Source organism: Miniopterus natalensis, chromosome 2 (assembly GCF_054644295.1).
Source record: "Miniopterus natalensis isolate mMinNat1 chromosome 2, mMinNat1.hap1, whole genome shotgun sequence".
Taxonomy (NCBI): domain Eukaryota; kingdom Metazoa; phylum Chordata; class Mammalia; order Chiroptera; family Miniopteridae; genus Miniopterus; species Miniopterus natalensis.
In genome coordinates this window covers 133,187,288-133,207,275 of record NC_142082.1, presented here as the reverse complement: position 1 = coordinate 133,207,275, position 19,988 = coordinate 133,187,288, and the positions used below count along the sequence as shown (strand labels likewise).

The following is a 19,988-nucleotide window of genomic DNA, read 5'->3' as shown; positions in this document are numbered from 1 at the left end:
GGACCTTATATTGTCAGTAAAATGGGACTACTTTTTCGAGTAATTAATAGGTTAAGGGAGATTTTCTGCATAATATACAATTACTGTAAGTAAATTTAAGAATTCTTTGCAAGATTTTCTAAGTTTAAAAAAAATGTGTGTTTGTCATTGTATTTTTTTATTAGCTTTCATTCTGTTTAAGCAATCTAAGAAGAACAAAATATTATATTAATTAATACATTTATGCATGAATGGAATTATCTTGGCACAAAAGAATCAATAAATTGTATAACTTACTATATTTACTTTATTAATCAAGGTTTGTCTCCTTAGCTATTTTAAATTTTTTATTTGTTTGAATTTGTGTAATCTTTTTTTTCTGTTCTTTAAGCTTTTAATTGCTAGGGTTCTACTAAAATTAAAATTCCTAGCAATAAACATGACTTAATTCCAAAATCATTAAATGTTTGTTTTTCATTTAGATTCCTTTTTAAAAACTTACTGAAATATTGATTCTCATGTTGATATTACACTCTCAAAGAGCAACATTAATTTCGGAATTGTTTGTAAACAGTAAAATAATAAACTACATATACTTATAATAAAGCTATATTACTCATACAGATTATTAAGAAGTTTTACTTACTAGTGAGACTTTTAGCGTTAAGTACAAACTAAGTTGTTTTTTGTTCTTCCTTTTTTATTTATTTATTTTTTTGAAAATAGCACCAGGAATTTAGTTTCCTCCTAAAAGAAAGAGTATGTCCTCTTGTGATAAAGCTCTTTTCTCCAAATATAAAGTTCAGACAAGGTTCCAACACTTCATCATCTCCAGCACCAGTTGAAAAACCATATTTTCCTATCTGCATGCGTTTGCTGAGAGTTGTATCTGTTCTGATTAAGCAGTTTTACAGTCTTTTGGTAAGTGCTGATTTTCATATGCATTTTTGTTTGTTATTGCAGGCATATGATCTGTTATAGTGTATTTAGGTTTTTTACTTAAGTTAAGCAGACTTTTTTTATGTGAGTACATAGACTGACCTGAGGAAATTAGAATGCCCCATTTAGGTACAGTGTAACATATCAAGTGTACTATATTATTTCCTCTTTCTAACATTTGAACTAGGTTCTTCTATGCCCTCTGAATTACTTAGGCTCCATGCCCAGATATCTCTTTAAGAAAGATATCTTTAAGGAATTTATGAAACTTAATTATAAGTAGCTAGTATATCTCTCTTCTGCCTTTGACTTACTGCTTTTAAAAAGGATTGAATAGCCCGGCCGGGCGTGGCTCAGCGGTTGAGCATCGACATAAGATCAAGAAGATCAGGGTTCGATTCCCGGTCAGGGCACATGCCCGGGTTGCGGGCTTGATCTCCAGCCGGGGGCGTGCAGGAGGCAGCCGATCAGTGACGACTCTCTCATCATTGATGTTTCTCTCTCTCTCCCTTCTTCTCTCTGAAATCAATAAAGATATATTAAAAAAAAAAGAAAAAAGAATGAGCTCAATTGACTTGTCCAACTTAATTTTCTGCTTCACATACATTTCTAACAGAGGATCTTATCACTGATAATTCTATGACTCCTGCATTTAAATATTCTAACTTACTTTCTTCATCGTCTCCTAAGCCAACAGTCATCTCCATGTTCCTTATTAGACATCTGTTAGTATTTCCACCAGGATGACTCTGATTCGTCTTAAGCATCAGTTATCTCTTCACTGTTATCCTGTACCAAAGGCCTATAAGAATTCAGAACCATCCATTACCTCATGCTAGTGTAATGAAGTTCATGAAATATCTTCTTGCCACACTTGGACTTAAGCCATAGGTACTAATCTTAATACCTGTTTCCCTGTGACTGCCACCTCTTGGAGGGAAGGCTTAACAGGTTCAAAATAGAAACCTTCCATTGATGCTCTTGGGAAAAGTTCAGTTTCCTCAACAGTAGTCCCCTGATCAGACTTTCACACTTGGGAAGGGGGAAGGAAGGGAGAGCAAAGTTCCAGACCTCATGAGAGAGGCTCTTCTCTCTACCCAAATCACAGTATTTTAGTGGATATAGTATAAATTGAGTCACTGATTTGATTTGATTTGTATTGAAGCAACTCTCTCATAGGAGAAAAAATGATAAACTCTTCAAATTTTATAGCATTAGTAATTCGTTTGGCTGTGATACTTGATGTGTTCTGAGAGCCTTTGTTTTGTAGCCTGAAAACCAAACTGATGAGCCTTCAGTTCTATCACCACTTGTATATTCCACGTCCATTCTAAAGCAGATAGAGCAGAATTTGAAGGACCTACTAATGTTAAAGCTGTTGTGAGTCATTAGCATGATTCTTTTTTCAGTTCTTTACTAAAAAGGGGTCATTTCGTTTAGAAAGAATAATAATGTGTTCTGTATTTGCATGTCACTTTGTTTTAGAGTATGTTTTTATTCTTACATTTTTCTCATTTTATTTCTCAGGAAGGTGTAGGTCCTTTGTAAGGTTACCTAGCTTGTCATCCACAAAGTTGGTGGATAAAGAAGCTGAGCCCTCTGACTTCTGATCTAGTGCTTTTCATCTGTATCGTGTAGGACAGTGATAAATAAACCTCTGCCTTATGACTTCCCTAGTCATAGCAGTCTAAGGATAATGATTTTAATTATCCCTCCTAATTTATCTTCATGATTATGTCCTAATTTTTAGCATCCAGTTCAAAACACTGAAAAGCATTAGAAATTACCAACTGCTAAGACTTAAGGCTAAAATTCTGAGGGCTACTATATATTCCCGAAATGTCTCGCCCCATAGTATAGTCACTCTATTCAGGGCACTCTTAGCTAAAATGTCTAATAACTTGCTATAACTGGAGTAGAAGGAAGATTTAGTTTGGCCTGGTGATCACAAATGTCAAGTTAATTCTTACCTTCCAGAGGTTCTGCTAATACTGGTTATGTTTTGTTCATTCATTCAGTCATCTAACATTTAATGAACAATATTGAGAAATGGGCTTTAAACATTATTTATTTACAAACAGCTTTCAAAGGAGATGGTTTATATTATTAACAAAGGTAATGATAACTGATATTTAATAAAGCAAAACTGTGTACCAAGCCTTGTACTGAATACTTTATATATCTTACACCTGTCAACTGCTGAAGGTACAATTTTATTTTCCTACTAGAAAACATGCTAAACATTCCTTGGCTTATTGCTGCTTTCTTTAAAAAAAAAATTCTTTTTTTTACTGATTTTTAGAGAGAGGAAAAGAGGGGGGAAAGAGAGAGAAACATCAATGTGTACCATTGATTGGCTGCCTCCTGCACACCCCCAGCCAGGGGGATGGAACCTGCAACCCTTCATTGCACAGGATGACACCCAACTGAGCCACACTGGTCAGGGTGCCTCTTTGTTTCTTAAACAGCAAAAGAATACATGGGAAAACCATTGTGGTATTACTGAAGAGGTAGAGCAATCCTATCAGCAGTTTATGCTACGAGCCAGGAATGAGGATGGTGTGATGGTGCAGGGTACTTTCTAAAAAATAGGAATGAAAGATGAGCTGAGTTAGCAGACCACTATTGAGAGTTTCCAGGGGTGAACTGATTTTTTTTTTAGAGGGACACTGATTTTTTTTTTTACTGTTAGCTTTTCCATATATAACTACTTTTCCCTTTTTCTTCATTTCCCATTAAGGATTTTAATTTATTTAAGATTAAAAGGTTCTATTGGTTTGTCCATAGGGCTAAGAACAAGAATGCCATGTATAATTCTTAGATTTAAAGAAACATTCTTTAAAAATCTTACAATTTTTAGGTAACTGAATGTGAGATCTTTCTCTCACTTCTGGTGAAATTTCTGGATGCAGATAAACCACAGTGGCTACGAGCTGTTGCAGTAGAATCAATACACAGACTGTGTGTGCAGCCTCAGCTATTAAGGTAAACCTCAGCTGTATTTTATTAAATGTATAGGTTCATATTTATGCCACTAGGAAGAGTTTTAAATATTCCCAAATATTAGTGATTTCTAAACAAAAAAAATGTGTGTATATGGAAGGGTAGGGGTATGGGCATGGAAAATAACTGGGAGGTGGCAAAAAGCTTTGTTGTTAATTGCCATCAATCGAATTTACTGAGTTAACATGGTCAAGGTAATTTTTTAAGAACATTAACCTCAATCTGAATCTTTGTCCTAAATTGGTAAAATCACTCAAATATGAAGTTTTAAGTATAGCATTGAGACTGATTTATCAAGATTACTTGCTGTAAAAAAGTCTAAAAATTTTAATATGTCCAAATATTTCCCCCAGAAACATTTAAAATTATTTTACAGGTCATTTTGTCAGTCCTATGATATGAAACAACATTCTACCAAGGTTTTTCGTGATATTGTGAATGCCCTGGGATCTTTCATCCAGTCATTGTTTCTTGTCCCTCCTACTGGAAATCCTGCTACAGCAAACCAAGCTGGTAAAGGCTCATTCATATTTTCATTTTTATGTTCTGTCATAATTTACAATATTCACTGGTCTGAGAAGATATTTTATAGAAATCCTGTGACTAGAGAAATTTGGATTACTTAAATGTATTATATCTACTTGATAACATTTTGTTATATTCACTTATAATATTTTATATCTTATACATGTGTAAATAAAGACTTACAGAATAATTTGAGCTCAGTGAGGCAACTGTGTATATTTCTCTCTAGAATGACCTTTCTTCTGATACATTTTCAGTTTCTCTAATCACATAACAAAAGTTTAGATGCTAATCTTCATTTTAGAAGAAACCTCACTTGGTGCCTCTCTTTAAAGAGTTTGGTTACTGTGTTAGGAGGTCTTTTAGGCTCTCTTTTAACAAAACAGGTGAACTTGATTTAAGTTTGGAAATAAATATCTTGTTTCCCTTGACCTTCTTTCTCTTACACTTTATACTGTCTGATTAGTGGCTTTTTATTCCTTATTCCCACCTCTGATAAAAAGTGATCAACAAAAGATATATTATAAAGTTTGTTTGTATTTTTACTTATTAGTGCCTTTTATATAAAAAAAGGAAATGGTGTTTTGAGGAAACAGGGAGACTGATCTCCAAAGTAGGATTGATAAATTGCATTTATTTGTGTAATATCCATTCCTATAGCACAATTTTAAAAAAATTGACCAAGTATTTGAATATTATTGACTTGTAATGAAGTAGTAAATTGGTATCTTTGTTATCTTCCCCTTATCTAAAAGGAAACAATAATGCAGGTGGCACTGTCTCAGCACCAGCTAACCCGGGAATGTTGGGGATTGGTGGAGGTGTTACTTTACTACCAGCATTTGAATATAGAGGAACTTGGATACCTATTCTGACTATAACAGTACAAGGCAGTGCTAAAGCAACCTAGTAAGTAGTAGTAGCATTATTTTGTAAGGAAAGATATTGTTGGGAATATTTTATCCTAAAATGTTTCTCTGCATTATATTTTAAATTTTAGACCTAGTATTTTTAACACATTTTAGAATTAACGTTCTTTTGTCGTATTTTGAGAAATTTCTCTAGGACTGGATTTTGTTTGTTTTCTTTTGTGCTATTTGTAAGTTGTTAACAGGATTATAAAACAAAATGTGATTTCTTTACCTAAGGACCTATTCAGCTATTCCCTATAGTTTTGATTTAAATATATGGCTTGATTGCAGACCCTGTGAACTTAGGTTTTCTAATACTGGGTGACCTTCAGATTAGTTCTTTTTCAAATTTTAGTTTCCTCATCTATAAAAAGAGAGTAGTGATATATCAACTTTTCAGCCAGGAAACACTGAGTCTTCTTTTGCACCTGGGTTAATTAGTATGTTCATGTTGGAGCTTCCCTGTTGAATTGGCGTCTTTCATTAATTCATTGTGAGATTCAGTATAAAATTATTTTCACTATTTTCTTTGAAGGCACACATATAAATCTTAATTGTGTATTCTATTTTAAACTTTTAAGTGTGTGATAATTTGAAAAGTTAACTGATGTCTAGATAGAAGTAATTTCGACATAAGTATTGATAACATTATATTCTTTCAGATTTATTACAGAATGACTCCCTTTAAAGTTGGGCTTGTAACACTTTTTGCAACTTGACCTTAATTTAAAAATATTTAAATAAATGAGTTATGTTTTATCTAAAAGTGGAATTTGTGTACTAATTCTAATAAAATAGCACTGAAACAGTGAGGTAAGAAAGTGTGGGCTTTGCTTTAGGTTTGTGATATAAATAAAAAGTATAGATTGCATTTGTCTCTTAACCATTGTAGCACTTAAAGTCTGTTCCTGAGAATTTGGGATTTAGAGTTTCTGCTGTTTAGGACTATTTTATTTTAGATGCATTTTTCACAATAAATTAAATGTTCTTTAAAAATAGAGATTTATTTAACAAGATGCTTAACACTTACTGGTTTAGTATGTGGCTAATTAGCCTGGCAAAGATTAGACCCATAAACTACCTCCCCATTTGAGCTTAAATTTATTGATCAGTAATATATATATATTTTTATTGATTGCCTAGATTTTAAAATGCTCATATTAGGGGTTAAAGTGACAGACTTTAGAGTCAGACTTGGGTTAAAAACTGCTCATTAATAACTGTGTCACCTTAGTCCTCAGTTTCATCATCTGTATCTCTTAGGGTTTTTGTGAGGAGTTAAATGAGATAATATATCAAAAAAACTTAAGAGCCCCAGAATGGGAGTAATTGCTCAATAAATAATAGCTATACATAGGTGTTTTTATTTTTTATTCTATGTTTTACATTTTTAAATAAATTTCCTGCCTTATTTAGTCTTGATTATGATTCAGGGACATTTAGACTTTTGGATAGGAAATAACTTTTATTAGCTTTTCTTAGAGATTTTAATTTTGTTTTTGAGATATAATTCATGTACCAGAAAATTCACCCTTTTACAGTGTACAGTTTATGGTTTTATTATACTTAAAAATCATCCAATAATAACCACCATCTAATACCAGAACGTTTTCATCTTGGAAAGAAACCCCATATTCATTAGCAGCCATTCTCCAATCTCCCTTTCCCCACCCCTTAGCAATCACTAATCTACTTTCTGTCTCTATTGATTTGCTTGATCTGCTTATTTCATATAAATGGAATCATACAATAAATGTCCTTTTGTGTCATGCTTCTTTCACTCAGCATGATGTTTTTAAGGTTCATCCATATGGTAGGGTTTCAGTACTTTATTTCTTTTTATAGCTGAATAATATTCCAATGTATGGATATATCATTTTGTTTATCTCATCATTAATGATGGGCATTTGGATTGTTTCCACTTTTTGGCAATAAGTAACCCTGCTATGACTATTTGTCTACAAGTTTTTGCATAGACATATGTTTTCATTTCTCTTGGATACATATCTAGGAGTGACACTGTTGCGTCATATAGTTACTCTATGTATAACTTTTTGAAGAAGTGACAAACTATTTTCACAAGTGACCACACCATTTTTTATTCCCACTAATGTATGAGAGTTCAAATTTTTTCACATCCTTAGCAGTGCTTGTTATTGTGTATCTTTTGGTTATAGCCATTCTAGTAGGTAAGTGGTATCTTACTGTGTTAAATTTGCATTTCTCTAATGACCAATGACGTTGAGCATCTCATTCATGTGCTTATTGGCCATTTATGTATCATCATGGGAGAAATGCCTATTCATATCATTTGCTTGTTTTTAATTGGGCTATTTGTCTTTATTGTTTAGTTGTAAGAGTTCTTGCATATTCAGATTCTAGTGTCTTACCACATATTTGATTTGCAAAAGTTTTTCTGCATTCTTAGATTGTCCTTCCATTTCTTTAAGCACAGTTTTTAATTTTAATGAAATTATCTATTTTTTTCTCTGTTGCCTGTGCTTTTGATATCATATCTAACAATCCATTGCCTAATTTGAGGTCATGAAGACTTTTCCCCATGTTTTCTTCTAAGAGTTTTTAGTTTTAGCTCTTATATTTTGGTCATTGATTCATTTCGAGTTCATTTTTGTATGTGGTTTAAGATAGGGCTCCAATATCACTCTTATACGTGTGAATATCCAGTTGTTCCAGCACCATTAATTCTTTCCCCATTAAGTTATTCTTTCTACATTGAATTATCTCAATATATTTTAAAATTAAGGAAGTTAAAACCATAATTCCCTATTTGCCATGATTTAAGACAAAAGGTTTGTTGTTTTTTGAAAGCTTTGTCCTAACCATGGGTAGAAATTGCTCTAAAGTTTAAAGTTGACACATGGATGCTCTAAGTATTATTCTTAACATGTTAGGTTGTATTTGAGATGATAGGTGAGTTCGATGTCTCACAATAATACTTTTACCAGGTGTGCAAGCATCTTCCTTTTTGTAGTATTGATTTGATTTAATAATACCTTATTTTAAAAGCACCAAGTCAGAGTTTGAGATGTTTTATAATCAGTTTGTCTTATTCTGTTTTGTATGTAAGTCTTTGTTTTTTTAATATCAACAATTCATGAAAATATTGGCACAATTGTGGAGAGAAGCAACAAGTGAATTATTAAAATAGTTATGGCAGTGGTCAAACTAATATTTCTTATCAGTTTTTTAGCATACCCTGTAGGAGGAGGAAACAAACTCAGTAATGTCTACTTACTTTTGCTATTCTATTAAATTTAATTTCTATAATCTACAAATTATGGAAATAGTTTAATATGTAATTATCATTGTGGCTTCTCATTAGTGTTCTGGTTTTTTCATAATTTCAGCCTAGAGATGTTGGACAAAGTTGAACCTCCAACTATACCAGAAGGTTATGCCATGTCTGTGGCATTCCATTGTTTGCTAGACCTTGTACGTGGAATCACCAGTATGATTGAAGGAGAGTTAGGCGAGATTGAAACAGAATGTCAGTCTACCAGTGAAGCAGCTTCTTCACCAACACAGTCTTCAGAACAGCAAGAATTGCAGTCAACATCAGACCAAGTGGATAAAGAAATAGGTATATTATTGTGATTCTATATTTTTAATTTTTATTTTGAAATAATTTGAAATTTACAGAGAAGTTATAAAAATAATGGAGTTCCCATATATTCTCCACCCTGACTTCCCTACTGTTAACACCACCCTGTTTGCATTATTATTCTCCTTATTTATTTATATACATGTCATTGTACTCTTTTTCCAAACCATTTGAGAATAAGTTGCAGATATCAGGCTCCATTATCCTTTAATACTTTAATATGTATTTTCTAGAAATAAGGACAGTTTCCTATATAACCACAGTACAATCACCATCAGAAATTTAGCATCAATCTAGTATCATCTAATCCCAGACCCCATTTAAATTTTACCAGTTGTCCCAGTAACATCCTTTATGGTCCAGGATCACATACTGAATTTAGTTCCATGGCTCTATACTTTAATCTGGAAAAGTTCCTTAAATCTTTCCTATTTTATATGATCTTGACATTTTTTAAGGGTACAGGCCAGTCAATTTGAGTTTGTCTTTTGGTTCCTCATAATTAGATTCAATTTAATCATTTTTGACAGGGCTACCACAAAAATGTTGCTGTGCTATACTTAGTGTGTTCAACATGTCAGGAGACATACAACGTCAGTATGTCTCATAATTGGTAACGTTAACTTTTATCATTTGGTTAATATGATGTCTACCGTGTTTCTTCAGTGCAAAGTTAATAACTTTTTGTGGAGAAATACTTTGAGACCTCTACTGTAAAAGAGCGCTTTCCTTTCTTCCTCATTTATTTTCCCCCCCATTCATTTATTTATATTAGTATGAATTCTTGGATTCCTATTTTATTCAAAGGGTTATAATCTATGATTATCATTACTTGGTTTGACAGTTGTCCTCGACAGGGCCAGTGGGGACCCCTTTCAAGATAGCCTGTGTGCCCCTTTAACCTATTTTCATGTCCTTTTGTCATTTTCTAAGCACTCTTACTATCTGATACAACAAAGTGTTCCAAGGTCGTCTTGGATTTTTCTTGCCCAGTCCAGCACTGTTATTTTTCCAAGGAGCCCTAGTTTCTTTTAGTGGAGAATAGTACTTAGAAATAACACATGGGCACTAGGTATGCTTCTTGGTACTTGAATAAGAAATGCACACACACATACATAAGCACACATCTCTCTACATTTAAAAAAAAATCTCTGTTAAATATCAAGAGGTCACACCAATTTTTCAAATTCCAGTTTAATATGGCAAGGTTTATTTTTAACTTTTCATATTTGTAATTCCCTTCTCCCACAGTGAGAAACTTGATCCCATTTTACTCAATGTGTTTACTTGTTTGCTCGATTCCCAGTGTATGTATGTAACCAGTCTTCTGACTGAGCCAGTTTATTACATTGACTCATTGCCAGCTGGTCACATGGGTGAAAGTTTCGCCCAATGAAGGGGAAGGGAATAGGTACTGATCTAAAATATATATTTTAAAATATATTTGATTGATTTCAGAGAGAGGAAAGGACAGGGAGAGAGAAATAGAAACATCAGTGATGAGTGTCATTGATCGGCTGCCTCCTGCACGCCCCCTGCAGGGGATCAAGTCTGAAACTGGAGCATGTGCCCTGACCAGAAATCAAACCGGGACCTCCTGAATCATAGGTTGATGCTCAGCAGCTGAGCCATACCGACCAGGCTAATATATATGTTTTAAAGATATACATTAACTTGTGTATAGAAAGATCTTACCATTGATATTTTAAAATAACTTAGTTTTAAGACTTATCGAATTCTGAATCCATAGTGTGGTTTTTAAGTTTTCATTTATTTAGATATATTTTAAACATAAGAGCTTTAGTGTTGAATAATTGAGTTATTGATGGAATATTTGATACATTATCAAGTGACCAGGGAGATTTCAGAATTTGACTGATTGTCAAATACTATGACATCTATAATTATCACCAAATATTTTATGTTTTTTTTCTTTAAGTTAATAGAGCTGTTTGGGAAGAAATGGTGAATGCCTGCTGGTGTGGTCTACTTGCTGCTCTCTCACTCCTTCTTGATGCCAGGTATTAAGTCTTTGTAAGTTTACATTGCATGTGACAGTTAAAAACAACAACAACAACACTAAAATGGTTTACTTAAATTTGTCCTAAGAATTATTTCCTAATATTAGTTTTTATATGCATATAATATTCTTTGTTTTGATTCTCCTCCCCCATCCTATCCTTGCCCTCCTCCCCACCAGAATTGCTGTGACAGTGTTTTATTGGAAAATACAGCCCTAAAATTATAGAGTGCCTTTTTCCTTTTAAGACTTACTACTACTTTTATAATTGTTATAACCATATTATTCAATTTCTTTTATGTTTTTCTTCAGAATCACAGATTTAACTGATTTTAAAACACTTCATAGTTAAAATTTTCAGATATATGTTAGTTAAAATTCCTTAAGTATATTGATTTTGACAATTTTTAATATATTTTCTTAAAACTTCACTGAATACCTAATTCCACATCATGTTTGTGCTATAATTAAAAATAAATTTATCATATTAATGACATTAAATGAAATACTTTTTTTTCAGCACAGATGAAGCTGCCACTGAGAATATTTTAAAAGCTGAACTAACTATGGCTGCTCTTTGTGGAAGACTGGGCCTAGTAACTTCAAGAGATGCCTTTATAACTGCAATTTGCAAAGGTTCCCTGCCTCCCCATTATGCTCTTACTGTATTGAATACCACCACTGCAGCCACACTTTCCAACAAATGTAAGGCTTCAGTTTACTCAAAGTTCTCTTCATCTAGTGGGCTGACATGGCATAGAGAAGAGATTACAGAAATTCTGAGTTCAAGCCTCTACTTTCTACTCACTGACTCTGTGACCTCTGTGAGAAGTTAATGTCCCTGAACCTCAATTTCTTCCATCTTTTTAAAATAGTGTAAATGAGGGTAGGGGAGAATAATACCAATTTTAAACAATAATGGTGAGGATAGAAGAAGATAAATCTGGAAATCCTTTGTAAACTATAGCATACTGTTGAAGTGGTGTGTTTTGTGTGTGTTTTTTTGTTTTTTGTTTTTTTTAATATATCTTTATTGATTGCAGAGAGAGAAAAGGAGAGGGAGAGAGAGAGATAGAAACATCAATGATGAGAGAGTCATTGATCGGATGCTTCCTGCACGCCCCCGACTGGGGATCAAACCCGCAACCCAGGCATGTGCCCTGACCAGGAATCGAACCCCTATCGCTTGGATCCTAGGTTGACGCTCAACCGCTGAGCCACGCCCAGCCGGGCTGTGTGTGTTTTTTTAATGGAACTAGAATAGTAATGTTTGCAACCACTTAGATTAAATAGATATTCAAAAATTTTTTTCTTATTGAATAGTTTCAAAACTTGCAAGTTTGTTACATGCAATGTAAATATATTTCAATATGATATTCAGTTTTTAAAATGAAAGTGTGAATTTGTTCTCTAACTTTAACCAAAACATTTACAGGGAATACATGTTTAAAATAGCATTCTAATTTTATTTTAAGTGCTTATGGAGAAATCGACCAACTTTTTATAATTTGTTCAAGTTACATAGAAAATTACTTAATATTTGCTTAATGTGTCTTTGTTTTTGTACTTCCTGAGTTTTAACAATGTTTGCATATAGGTAACTAAGTATCATAGTTGAACTTAGTTTAATCAAATGAATGTCTTAAAATATAACATTACTTTGAATGTAACATAAAAAGTATATTTGAATTATTTAGGTATTCTTTTCTGTTGTAGCATATTCCATTCAGGGTCAAAGTGTTATGATGATAAGTCCATCCAGTGAATCTCACCAGCAAGTTGTGGCAGTAGGCCAACCGCTAGCAGTCCAGCCTCAAGGAACAGTAATGGTAAAGTACTTGTTCTTTTCTTGGTTGCCAATTACCTTTCAAGGAAATTTTTGTACTTTTTTTTGTGTGTTTGCCAAAATTTATCTTTATACTTAGATTTACTTTCTTTTACCTAGGTGTTATCTTTAGAAGAAATTATATAAATATTCAGTTGACATTATTATAACCAACTATGAAAACACATCATTTAAGCAAATAAATTTGTTTTATACAAAACCATTCAAACCTATTTTCTTAACATTTTTGTTTTTTAAAAAAATTTGAATATGATAATGCTGCTATACAAGCTTTTAATTTTTAAGAACCTATAACAGTTCTTGCAAATGTATCCCTTTTTAATATAGTTAACTTCCAAAAATATCCAGTGTATGAGGACTTTACTTAACTTGGCACACTGTCATGGGGCTGTTCTTGGAACATCATGGCAACTTGTCTTGGCAACTCTGCAGGTATGTTGTTTCCTCTGGGTCACAGGTCAGTATTGTTTTTATATGTAAGTGCTAACAATTAAACTAAGCAATGCCCATTGGTACTTTGAACGGGCTGAAGGAATAGGCAGTTAATATGAGAAAGAAGAAGTTGGAAAGGAAAGAAGACATGACTTCTATTGTATGAAATTATGGAATACTTCTCATAATGTTCTAATTTCTACTGCTTATGCTTGGTGTAATAAGTATTTTATATGAATATTAATTACTGATTTCAGTTTGGTTGTTAAAAGCTTACTACTGATTTTAGTTTTAGTTATTAAAAGTTACTACTGAGTTTTAATTTTAGGTATTAGAATTTTATGTTTATAACTTTCTTTGTTTTGATTTTTTAAACATTTTCAGCATCTTGTATGGATTCTGGGATTAAAGCCTAGTAGTGGTGGTGCCTTGAAACCTGGGAGAGCTGTAGAAGGACCCAGTACAGTAAGTTCTAGTCATTCTTACTCAGTTAGTACTTCCCAGAATGTTCATATGTTACATTTAATTTTATTCTCTTAGGTTCTAACAACAGCAGTAATGACAGATTTACCAGTGATTTCCAATATACTTTCAAGATTGTTCGAAAGCTCACAGTAAGATCAGGTTTTAAATTGATAGAAACATTATTATTAGCTGTATATTTGAGATGGGAACGTCTTACTTCTCCATTTTTTATTTTAGGTACCTCGATGATGTGTCGCTGCATCATTTAATAAACGCGCTTTGCTCCTTATCCCTGGAAGCGATGGATATGGCCTATGGGAATAATAAGGCAGGATGTCCTACCTCTTTGTTTAAATATGATACATTACTCAGTTAAATAAGATGTATGCCCATGATGGTGTTAGTGTTTTACTAGTGGGACCAAGTTTTGTAGGCTAATCCTACTCTGCTGAGTGTTTACCATTTGTAGTGGTTCTTTGTCATTGGAGTAGTGAGGAGAACATAATTTGGCTCGTGGTATGTCCCAGTGTGTACAGGGTGAGGCAAAAGTAGGTATACAGTTCTTAGTATGGAAAAGAACACAATAGTTAATAAATAATAATATAAGAAGAAACTCTGTTTTGTCTACTCACAACTGTAAACCTACTTTTGTCCCACCTTGTATTATTATTTTAAATTGTATCTGTTTCTCTTTTATATTTTATATAAATATAAAAATACTTATAAATATTTTTATAAAGAATAATACAGCCCCACATTTATAAATGAGTTCCATGAAATGCCACAATAATACTTACAATTACAGTTTATGATTGGGGCAATAGAAAATTTAAATCAAAGAATATATGTCTCAGTTTCTCTTGCCTTTGTTGGGATAGGAAATAAGGGACTAATCATTTCTTTCTGAAGGTAATGAATGTTTCTCTCTACCTTGAGAATTAGTTTTTTACTTTGTTCATTGACTACATGAATAGAAAGTACTTTTGAGACAGTTTCTTTCTATACTCTAAATATCATTCCTGTTATACTTGGAAAGCACAAGAGTATTTTGGTTTATTTATACCTTAGAAATTATTTAAAATAAAATGCCTTCTACTTTTCGCAATGAATAAATATTGTTGGACCATTTATAAATAAGTGAAGACTCTCAGAAAATGATTAAAAAGCAGAGAATGCAGCTTTGTTTAAATCTAAACGTAGGACCCAAAATTACATTGTCTGCCTAGTCCTTAATTATACTTCTTTACTGTGACTTGTCATCTTGGCTCATGTGACTCATTTAAAAATTAGCCAGTAAGGTCTTATTAGGGCAATGTTTTGTATATTATAGCACATAGCTAGAGAATTACATAGATATCCAGGTGTTTGAAAATATGTATTATAGTTTATTCCAAATCAAGGCAAGGATAATATAAAATATAGTGAATAAATTTCTTGTTATGTTCAATAATCCTACATCTTTAAGATTAATTCTTAACACAAAAGTAAAATATTTTTAATATTTTTAATGACATTTTATCAGTTTATATGGTGATGTCTGTGTACATGACATGCTAGGAAATACAAGATTTCTACTTTCAAAGAGCATATAAACTACTTGGCTCATGGTTAAGTGGCAGTTAAGATGATGTAAGAGTCAAAAATAGGATAGTATTAAGTGATGTAACAATGATCCTCTGAATCCTAGTGCCTTGTTACATAAGACATTTTTGGTACACATTTCTACTGAAATGAATTGAGATTAATCAAGATGCATTAGTGTGATTAGAACTGGAAATTGGAGGAATGGTAGGATTTAGATGGGTACAAAAGGGCAGTACCATGGAAATCAATAGAGAAAAATGTTATAGGAACTCAAGATCAATGAGGACTGAAAAGAATAAGGGATTTGATTATTATTGTTATTAATTGTTAGAGTGGTGAGGAATAGATACGATATTTCAGAGATGCTTGGAGGAAACAAATGTGAGAAATTGGACACTGGATTAGAGATGACTTCCATGAGAATGGGTTCACATCTCTCCATTTTAGGATTTAATTTTATAAAGTGAAGTGCTAATTAATGGAATGGAAAGAAAAGTTTGTAAAAATATTCAAGTATAAACTTTATAACAATGTTTTTTGATGGAGGCATAAGAGAGTGTGTTATTCAGCTCTGCTTTCTATAAAAATTATTGAAAATATGCAGATACTAAAATAAGTAGAAACTTCTCTTTCTACATTTTTATTTAAGTTTATTAGTGTCAGCTATTTAAGTAAGTTAAATATTCCAGGTATTAAAGATGTATATATCAGTGTTCTTTAGCTGTGGCTTTACAGTGACCAGTCATCTCATTTTGGTCCTCACTTCAGGAATTTGTGCTAATGTGTTGAGGAAGTAGCTGATGGTAAAACCTGCAGATTCTTTTTTAGAAGGAGGTGATGTTGATGATACTTGTGCAGGCATATTACTATGCTCATAACAATAACAAAAATAACAAAGCAGAAGTAATAGAGCATAATGAATAATAAAGCAAAATAATTGTTTACTATATGTCAGACACTAACTTACATTGTTATTTAATTATTTAAAACAATTCTGTAAGGTTCAGTAGTAGTATCCCCATTTTATAGATGAAGTATGAAATAGCTTAAGTAATCTGCCTGGGGTCACCTATTTTGTAATTGGTGAAGCTTCGATTTGGACCCACATACGTCTCATTCCAGAGCTCCATTCTTAACCACTTCACTAGTGGCTCAGACTTTTGTGTGCATCAAAGTCAGCTATGGGATTTTTAAAAAATGCAAATGTCAGGGTCACATTCTGGCTTCCTAAGAATCTTTGGGTATGACGCCTGGCATCTGTACATTCTTTTAAATGAAAGTGAGGGAGAAGGAGGGGGAGAATGCTCTTGCAAGTTCTCTGGTATCTCTTCTCATAAGGACACTAATTCTTTTGTATCAGGGCTTTATCCTAGGACCTCATTTAGTGTTATTTCCTAATCAGCTCTCTCTCCAAATACCCTAACACAGGGGGTTAGGATTTCAACAAATGAGTTTTAGGGGGATGCAATTCAGCCCATAGGAAAATTCTTTCCTTCTAACCAGAAGACTAGCCATTCTGTATGTCTGGTATACTTCTTGAATTTCACTTTTTCCCCACTAAAGCATTTTTTTCTAACCATATTTTCCAATTAGAAACTATTCTGGATACTTGAGGGTGGGCAGAAAGGCTTGTCTCATGATGACGGAGGTTTTGTTATCTTTATTGATAACTTTATACTAATCATATATTAATTATAGTCTTGCTTTTCAGAGTATTCTCTGTTTTATTTATAGTTGAAGTACTCAAATTTTTCTTTCAATATCAAAATGTAATATGTTTTCTCTCTAGGAACCATCTCTTTTTGCTGTTGCTAAATTGTTAGAGACTGGTCTAGTTAACATGCACCGAATAGAAATTCTATGGAGACCTCTAACCGGCCATCTACTTGAGGTAACCTCTTTTTAAAAATTATTATATTTATTTTTTTGTTAAGAATAAAGACACACACAATGCATTAATGACTCTGGATAAGCATACGCAACATCAGGATTAATTATAACTATATATTTTATCAGGGACAAAAGGTAATTGCCTTGTTGAAGTAATAGGGCTGAAAGTGGGTGATAATGAAATCTCTGAAGTCTCTTTCAGCTGTTCGCTCGGGACCCCGTTCTTTTATGATACAGTCTTTTAATCACTTAATTTTCAGCTAGTTCTGAAACTTAAAGGCAATTGGGATTTAGTTAGTAGTAAACACTGCTCCCTTTACAGCCTTTCCTATGATTATGAGATAGATCTCCTGCAAAGGGAAAAACCTGTTTGGTATCACTAATTCTGGATGGCACCAGGGAATTTTATCTAGATTTGTATTCTCTAGTATTCAAGTTGGGTTAATTCTTTTTTTTTTTTAATATGTTTTTATTGATTTTAGAGAGAGAGAGAGGGATAGAGAGAAACATCAATGAGAGAGAAACATTGATAGGCTGCCTACTGGGGATCAAGCCCCAACCTGAGTATGTGCCCTGACCAGGAATTGAACAGATGACCTCTTGGTTCATGGGTCTGTGCTCAACCACTGAGCCACACCAGCCGGGTCAAGTTGGGATGATTCGTAATAATTAGCTGCTTCTTAGTAACAAGCTGCTTCTGTCAGTATACATGTGTATGGGCTGTTTAGGTTTAGGATGCCATGATCATTTTATATTAGTGTAGTAACCTGAGAAAGATATTCATAATAAAACAAATGTGCCTATGCTTCTTGTTTTCTTTTCCCCCCTCATTTTATTGGGATTATTTTTATGAGCTATTAAAGGACATATGCAGATTTCTTTATTACGAACATTCTCCTCAAATAGCAAAAAATACATTTTTTAAATTGTAGCACATTATTTGTGAAGGTAGACCTAATTAGGGACATTAGTATCTGCTTCTTTTGTTTACTCTGATGACATAATTTACTTTTATGAAATCCTCTCTTTTCTGTGACTTGTTTAGTTTCAACTTTTATCTTCTGTCTCTCTATTGCTTCCTCTTGCCCATTATTCAGAAGGTAAGCTTACTTATATTTTGGATATTATAATATCTTCAACTTTTACTGATGAATATTTGATGTAACTTTTTAAATGTGAAAGAATAAAATATGTAATGTTTTCATTTTTCTTTCCTCAAATTGATGTGTAAGCTTAAGTATATAAATTATAAATTTAATTTTTGTTCAATGTATTTACCTTCAGGTCTGCCAGCATCCAAATTCTCGAATGAGAGAATGGGGAGCAGAAGCTTTAACTTCACTTATTAAAGCAGGATTAACATTTAACCATGATCCTCCACTTTCACAAAACCAGGTAGAAAAGAAACCTGTTTTAAAAAGAATATTTAATGTAAAATTATCTTCTTCCATATGTAATTTTTTCTTAATTTATCAAATGGCTGATGTTCTAAAAGTGGGTTTTGTTGCTTAATAATCTATAGTATGTAGGCCATGGATCTCTTACAGAAGGTTGATATATTTGGATTTTCAGGATTATCTTTATCCAAAATTGTAAAAACTTTCTTGTGCATGACATTGAACTAAGTTAATAAACTACCTAGAATTGGTCTCCTATCCAGAACTTTCAGTGCTCAGACTTCATGTTGGGACTCTATTTTATTAGTCTCTTTTTCTCTGGTCCTTACCTGTCTCTGACTTTTTTCTCTCTCACTCTTATATGGGGAGAAAACAAGTGGCAGAAGAGCTGAACATAGTAAAATAGCCTTTTATTTTTCAGTAATTTAAAAAGTTATTTTATATTTTTATAGTGTACATTAGTTTTGAGTCCTTTGTCCTGATGACTTAGTCACATATATCTTATGCAGTTTTTTTAAAGTACTCCAAAGTTTTGTTTGAAGATTGAGTAGGAGTGAGGCATTTAATAACCATTCCCATTGCTCTCATTATCTTACTGTATTGTAACTGTATTCAGATTTACTCATCAAATACTTATTAAGTATGTACTGTGTGCCAGGCAGTGTTTTAGCTTTTTTTTTTTTTTTTAAATCCTCACTGGAGGATATTTTTTCCATTGCTTTTCAGAGAGAGTAGAAGGGAGAGAGAAAGAGGAAGAGAGAGAGAAACATCAATGTGAGAGATACACCTCAATGGGTTTCTTCCCGCACGCACCCTGACCAGGGCCAGGGATCAAGCCTGCAACTGAGGTACATGCCCTTGGCCCGAATTGAACCCGGGACCTTTCAGTGCAAGGGCTGACGCTCTAACCACTGAGCAAAACCTGCTAGGGAAGTATTTGTCTGTTTGGAGTAGAATGATGAACAAAACAGAAAAGAACTACACTTTTATAGAGCTTTTATTTTAGTAATTTTATATTTTTTTTCCTATGGCAATTTAATTGTTTTGAAAAGAAAGCCTTGTTTATGTATATCTTCATTGTCAGCTTAATACTTTGCACATAGTGAGAACTTAACAAATGTGTGTTCAATTAGTTAACCAAATAAGTGAATCTTTGGAGAGAAGAAAGTGAAAAATGAAGCAAGCACTTTCAGATGCTGAAATTATTAGAATGGAGTGCTTTTTTTTTTTTAACTCTCCAGATTTCATGCTTATATGTCATCTTTACCATAGTTATTCATTTTTTAGGAGTATTGAGAATTTTAAATTTAAGTACATATGGTATACATTAATAGAGTAAATAAATGAAAGGTAATTTTAGAAATTGAAATTGTTT

At 32.9% G+C, this 19,988-nt stretch overlaps 1 protein-coding gene across 6 annotated transcripts in view; it reads left to right on the top strand.

Annotated features, from left to right (window-relative positions):
- Positions 1–19,988, top strand: part of MON2 (MON2 regulator of endosome-to-Golgi trafficking) — a 93,410-nt gene that overhangs the window by 30,641 nt on the left and 42,781 nt on the right. For 5 of the 6 annotated variants that reach the window (XM_016224465.2, XM_016224464.2, XM_087814571.1 and 2 more), the window contains 14 exons: positions 706–900; positions 3,779–3,903; positions 4,298–4,434; positions 5,202–5,355; positions 8,726–8,958; positions 10,919–11,000; positions 11,520–11,704; positions 12,716–12,828; positions 13,173–13,277; positions 13,662–13,742; positions 13,818–13,891; positions 13,980–14,070; positions 17,116–17,217; positions 18,501–18,611. In XM_016224465.2, coding sequence (XP_016079951.2) covers positions 706–900; positions 3,779–3,903; positions 4,298–4,434; positions 5,202–5,355; positions 8,726–8,958; positions 10,919–11,000; positions 11,520–11,704; positions 12,716–12,828; positions 13,173–13,277; positions 13,662–13,742; positions 13,818–13,891; positions 13,980–14,070; positions 17,116–17,217; positions 18,501–18,611 — 1,788 coding nt within the window. The remainder of the gene's footprint in view (positions 1–705; positions 901–3,778; positions 3,904–4,297; positions 4,435–5,201; positions 5,356–8,725; positions 8,959–10,918; positions 11,001–11,519; positions 11,705–12,715; positions 12,829–13,172; positions 13,278–13,661; positions 13,743–13,817; positions 13,892–13,979; positions 14,071–17,115; positions 17,218–18,500; positions 18,612–19,988) is intronic. The other variant, XM_016224466.2, reaches the window with a different exon arrangement.